Source organism: Carlito syrichta, unplaced genomic scaffold (assembly GCF_000164805.1).
Source record: "Carlito syrichta isolate Samal-C Ts95f unplaced genomic scaffold, Tarsius_syrichta-2.0.1 Scaffold308818, whole genome shotgun sequence".
NCBI lineage: Eukaryota > Metazoa > Chordata > Mammalia > Primates > Tarsiidae > Carlito > Carlito syrichta.
In genome coordinates this window covers 689,214-695,834 of record NW_007252914.1, presented here as the reverse complement: position 1 = coordinate 695,834, position 6,621 = coordinate 689,214, and the positions used below count along the sequence as shown (strand labels likewise).

Sequence of the window (6,621 nt, the reverse complement as noted above, 5' to 3'; positions counted from 1 at the left end):
GCTGGGCTCTGGCGATCCTTCCGCCTCAGCCTTCCAAGTAGCCAGAACTACAGGCGCGCACTACCACAACCAGCTAATTTTTGATTTATTGTAGAGATGAGGTCTCGCCAAGTGGCTCTCGAGCCTGCAGGCTCAAGCAATCCACTCACCTTGGCCTCCCAAAGTGCTGAGATTACAGGCTGAGCCACCAAGTCTGGCCGTCAATAATCTTTGATGTCTTCTTACTTGAAAGTATAAGACTGTCATTCTCTAGAGCCATATTTTCTGTATGTAAGTTTTCTGTATGTAGCAAGTAGAAGTGACCTGGATTACAGGTAAATTTATGACGGATTCTCAAATCATAAATATGGATTTTCAGAATGTTTTCAGAAAGTTATAAATGCCTTTTTTGGTAAGTGATACATTATTGTGAGTAGTAATAACTAATGAAATATTCTGTGTCTTTTTACTCTTTACAGCCAGTACCTTGAGAATTACCTCTGGATGAATTATTCTCCAGAGGTGTCCAGCAAGGCCTATTTAATGTCTATCTGCTGTATGGTGAATGAAAAGTTCAGAGAAAATGTCCCTGCATGGGAGGTAACTGATTTAAATTATTTCATACCCTTCATAATGTGCCCATTTAAGTCATTACAAGGAAGCAGAATTTTTTACTGATAATAAATGTGCTTTTAGAGCAGAACTTTAGCTAATATTAAAGTATATATTGAGAAAAATAATAGATATGTGACAGACATGTTTTCTTTCAGTTTCAACACTTTCTTCAAATCAGTTTACTATGAATTAAAAAGTTATGAACATGGAGTTATGTTTCTGCTTTGTGCTGAACCAAAGAATGATATATGTTATAAAGACCTCAGGGGAAAAAAAGACTCACCGTCAGGAACTATATATATAGTAAAAGCTATATTAATAAGTGTAGATAGATAATGCTCAAATGAGATAAAATTTTTCAGTGTCTTGTTTCATAATAGAGACTATCTATTTGTACTTTTACACAGATGATAAAGAGAAGTGTTTCCAAAGTCAAGACAGATGTTTACACTGCAATTTCAATTTTTCTTTGTCCCTATTTTGAGATTTTTTTTTCATTTTGGAATTTCTAATGAACTGATGTTTTCTTTTTGTACCAATTCAACAGAGGCTTGGTCAGCAGAGTTCCAGAATTTAGGTTTACTTTGCTCACCATAATGTGGTCACTTTATTAAAGAGTTTCTTCTCTTCCAGTCAGACTTTTTTTTTGAGTTGGAGTCTCACTCTGTTGCCCAGACTGGAGTGCAATGGCCGCTCCCGGCCACTGCAGCCTCTACCTGTTGGGCTCCAGCGATCCTTCCGCCTCAGCCTTCCAAGTAGCCAGAACTACAGGTGCGCACTACCACACCCAGCTAATTTTTGATTTATTGTAGAGATGAGGTCTCGCCAACATGCCCAGGTGGGCCTCGAACCCGCGGGCTCAGGCAATCCACTTACCTCAGCTTCCCAAAGCACGGGATTACAGGCTGAGCCACTGAGCCCAGCTCAGACTTTTTTAAATGAAGAAAAGATGTGGATATTTGTAATCTGTTCTGAGGAAGTGGTCTCCTAAGTGAAAACGTGTTAAAGTCTTTAAGATAAAACTATGGACATATCTCAGATATTCATTAAACATCTACCATCTTAGGACACGTTAGAGCTCATAGTAAATTGTCTTATGTCTTATTGAGAGGTACTAGGGATTTCCTGAAGTTGCTCTTAGCTTTTTAGAAAGGAAGAGGGAACATTTTTTGAGCCAGGGAATAATCTGGTCAGTTTGTGTATAAAGACCGATTTGGTGATTAGGGCTTGAAATAGAGAAATGTCAATACACATTTAGAGGATATACACAGATTTAGAAAGTAGTATTGATTGGATTTGATAATTAACTGAAGTAGCATTAGGAAATGGGTATTATTTTCAATAACCTCCTAGTCTTGGGCAACTTAATATAATAGATGATAGTAGCATTTACCGAGGTAATAATAAAGTGAAGAATACTTTGGAGGATATAAAACTGTTGAATTGAGTTTGGACATAATAAATTAAAATTGCCTTTGGAACAGCTAGGTCAAAATGTCTAGTAGAGGAATGTAATGTTCCAGAGCTAATAAGAGAAATCTGGACTTCAGATGTGTATTTGGAGTCATTAACATATGGTAGATGAAGTAATAGGAGATAGGGGGAAGACTGAGGCTAGGACCCCAGGAACACTGCTATTTAAGTAACAGACAAAAGAAGAGGAACCTTTAATACAATGAAAAGGAAGTGAGGGTCCATTGGGCTTGGCAGCTGTAACAGCTTCAGGGGAGTGATGTGGGTGAAAGTTTGTTTTAGAGAAGTGAATAGAGACAACTAATATAGACCACACATTGGGAGCACTTGTCTATGGTAGTAACTGGAAGGGAAAGATCAAGGAGGCGTGAATATATTTACATTACTTACAAGTTAAGAGTAAAGAGCAGGAGAGGCTGTCCTTGAGATTGTAATTATATAGTGTGAAAACTTAAATTTTTGCTAAAGATGTAGTTGCTTTTGTTTAAATCAGAGGAATTAAAACACTTCAGCACCTTAGTAAGAAAACAAAGACAAACTAAATATAGGCATAATCCACAGAAGAAAAATTAAAGGAATTAAAGCCATCATTTTATTAGCTTAAGGTTTCTGCAGCTCTCTCATAGTCCTGGACTCCTAAAAAAAAACTTACTGGTGCTTCTTTAAGGGAGAAAAACAAGTTGAGCAAGCCAATTCAAAATGAGTTTTTATTCTTTTTCTTTTCAGACTTTCAAGAAGAAGCCAGACCACTTCCCATTCTTTTTTAAGCACATCCTGAAAGCAGCATTAGCTGAAACTGATGGTGAATTTTCACTCCATGAGCAGACAGTCCTCCTCCTTTTTCTTGATCATTGCTTCAATAGTTTGGTAATTTTATGTTTTGGGGGACTTTTCAAGATTTCTTATTCTTTTGGGTTGAGGTTAGATAAGATTACTTCTGTAACCAACTCTTTATCCATAGTAGTGGAGAATAAGGGCAATGCTCAGAGCTTGATTATAGCCTCTTATCAATAAAACCATTTTATAAGATATGTTCCCTTTCTAATAGATTTGAACCTCATTCTTCCTTTTTTTCTATCTAGACCATAAGAAAAAATATAATGAAAACTGAAACTGCAAAGAGAGAGCACAAAATTAAGAAGCAGCAAAGGGTCTAGTTAATATGAATTTTGAATAATGAGATCTTTGCCACAAAATACATACAAAAATGTAGTGTCATTACTTTTTTAGTCATACTTCATGCACAAGCTGGTTAGTCAGCAGGAGAGTTATATTTTAGGTTGACTGATTGAGACCAATTATGGTTAATTTTTGAAAAATGTGTGTGATATATTTTCATGCTTCATAAGATTATCTCCCAAACACATATTTTCAGTACTTAATATTTTACTTGTGTTTCCCTACTGTGATTATCTGAAAGTATATGCATATTTTGTCCAAGATAAGTGCTTTTGATTGATAGTGCACTTAGACTCATGCAGAAGATTGCATGGAATCTTTCTTATCCTGAAGACCGAATGTTGACCAGTGGTTATTACCTGTGTGTATGTACTGCCTCACATGGATCTCGTAAAAGCACAAAAAGAGATTTTTGTGGATACCACTGTTACCTTTTTAACATTTATTAAACTAAACAGAGCAAATATAAATAGATGTAATATATTATCAGAAATTAAAACAAAAACAAGATTTAATTAGTATTAGTAGGTTGATGCCAGGTTTAACCAACTTAAAACTAGTTTATTATTGAAGTGCTTTATCTTTTTTAATATGCAGTCAATTTTTGTTATTTGAGGTGGTTATATTTATTTTATAAGTAGCTGAACTTAATTGAAACCTACAGAACACTCCACCCAACAACCACGGAATATACATTCTACTCATCACCACATGGAATGTATGCTAAGATCGATCACATCCTCAGCCATAAATCAAACATAAACAAATTTCTTAGGATTGAAATACTGCCATGTACCTTATCAGACCACAGGAGAATAAAAATAAATATCAACACCAACAAAGTTCCCCCAAAACCCACAAAGACATGGATACTTTCAGTAGCTGTGAATACTGAATTTATGTGTGTTTCTATTTAAAGATACCTTATTTAATACATATTGTTGATTCATTAACCTTGAACTCACTGCCAGTAGCACTGTAACTTATGCCTGAATGAAGTTTATCTAACACACTTATTTTTTTTGTAAGGCACATCACAGTCTTCTTGTACCTATGAATATTAGCGAGAACTTCAGCCTTGTACTTGGTGCCATTTTTTTTTCCGTTTGAGTTTGAGTCTGCCGCCCAAGGATATTCACCGCAACCCCAGTGTCACGCGATCTGCTGGGCTCCAGTGCTCTTTTTGCCTCAGGCCTCCAAGTAGCCAGAACTACAGGCACGGGCTACCACACCCAGTGAATTTTTTATTTATTGTAGAGATGAGGTCTCGCCAGGAACCCGCAGGCTCAGGCAATCCACTCACCTTAGCCTTCCAAAGTACTGGGATTACAGGCTGAGCCATTGAGCCTGACCTGGTGCCATTTTAAAGAGTGAAATCACCAACAAAAAGCAAAAATGTGAAAAAAGTAGCATTAAATAAATAGAACACAGAAAGGATGCTTGTTTATTATAGCATAAGAACACTTTAGTGAAACAGAACCTCAGCTGGTAACGTGGACATCAAGCAACTCAAATTTTTTTCTGCTCTGTGCTGTGAATGACTGTAAAAGCACAGGGAGTACTGATTGTGGAACTACAAATATCTTTTTGGGTAGTGGTTGAATTTGCAAATGTGAAATCTGTGAATAATGAGGATTGACTCTTTTTAAGTACTAAACTTTTTAATATCCAAATTTCATCAGTTTTAAAGTATTGCTGCATATTTTCCCCCTTGTACTTATAAAGGTAGTGTACTTCTTACGTAATGGCTTAGGCAGAAATGCTGGTATGTTTATAAATGTGTTTTCTTCATACCTTAAACAGGAAGTAGACTTGATACGGGGTCAAGTACAGCAGCTTATCTCCCTCCCAATGTGGATGGGCTTACAGCCTGTAAGTACCTAATTTTGGAATCTTATGTGTGTATGTGTTATATGTGGATTTAAACAATGTAATTGTAATATATCTATGAAAGTGGTAGCTAAATACCCCCTTTTCTTCTTAGAAACGTTACTATGTATTAATTTATCGTAGATGATTTTTTTATAGTTTTAAGTTTTTATGTGCAACCTAATATGTGTTTCACTTAATATTCGGTATGGTAAGGTGAAATAAGGTAGTATCTTTGAGCTTGTAGAGAAAGGGAGTTAACTTAGCAGTGTGGTTGTTATACTTATGTATGTCTTTGGATGAGAGTAAATGCAAACTTGAATTTTCCCTTGAGTAGAATATATATACATTTGTAAGAGAAAGTCTGAATCATATTTAATATTAACAACTTCTATTTTTTCATTGCATATTTATTAGATAATAAGTGCAGGTATCAAACCCAGCTTAATACATTTTAGGGAGTTAAATTAAAACTATACAATTTCAGCTGGGCGCAGTGGCACATGCCTGTAATCCCAGCATTTTGGAGGCAGAGACAGGAGGATTACCTGAGCCTAGGGGTTCAAGACCAACCCGGGCAAATTTTTTTTTTTTTGAGTTGGAGTCTCACTTTGTTGCCCAGACTGGAGTGCAGTGGTTGCTCTCAGCCACTGCAGCCTCGACCTGCTGGGCTCCGGCGATCCTCCCAAGTAGCTGGAACTACAAGCGCGCACTACCATGCTCGGCTGATTTTTGATTTACTGTAGAGATGAGGTCTCGCCAAGTTGCCCAGGCGGGTCTCGAACCCACGGGCTCAGGCAATCCACTCACCTCAGCCTCCCAGGGTGCGGGATTACAGGCTGAGCCACTGAGCCCGGCTTAGCCCAGGCAACTTGGAGAGACCTCTTACCTACAATAAATAAACAAATTAGCCACACATGTGGCGCATGTCTGTAGTTTGAGCAACTTGAAGGCTGAGGCAGAAGGATCACCTGAACCTACCAGGTCAGGGCTGTGGTAGCCATGAGTATGCCACTGCACTGTAGCCTGGGTGACAGAGTAAGACGCCAACTCAAAAATAAAACAAAACAAAAAGACAGCAAAAAAACTATACAATTCTTGCACATGGGTGTTTCTGCATACACCCAGATATGCGGGCTCATTCACAGGTACCAGTGGATGGAATCCAAGCATAATACACATATAAATAATTATTTCTAAGTTAAAAGGTGGTAAATGCCATAAGAGAGAAAATGTTGATGTGGACTTTTTTTTTGTTTACTTGTGATAGCTGTTTTTGTTCATTGTTTCAGATTCACATTTTTTAAGCTTTGATAATTGTGCTTATAAGTGTTAATGCCTAGCTGGGCTCAGTGGCTCAGCCTGTAATCCCGCGCTTTGGGAGGTTGAGGTGAGTGGATTACCTGAGCCTGCGGGTTCAAGACCCGTCTGGGCAACTTGGCGAGCCCTCGTCTCTACAATAAATCAAAAATTAGCTGGACATGGTAGCACGTGCCTGTAGTTCCA

General features: G+C 37.6%; 1 protein-coding gene across 2 annotated transcripts in view; it reads left to right on the top strand.

Annotated features, from left to right (window-relative positions):
- AQR (aquarius intron-binding spliceosomal factor) overlaps positions 1-6,621 on the top strand; it is a 112,900-nt gene that overhangs the window by 19,430 nt on the left and 86,849 nt on the right. For both annotated transcript variants that reach the window (XM_008065890.2, XM_008065891.2), the window contains exons 5-7: positions 459-579; positions 2,794-2,934; positions 5,050-5,118. In XM_008065890.2, the coding sequence (XP_008064081.1) occupies positions 459-579; positions 2,794-2,934; positions 5,050-5,118 (331 nt within the window). The remainder of the gene's footprint in view (positions 1-458; positions 580-2,793; positions 2,935-5,049; positions 5,119-6,621) is intronic.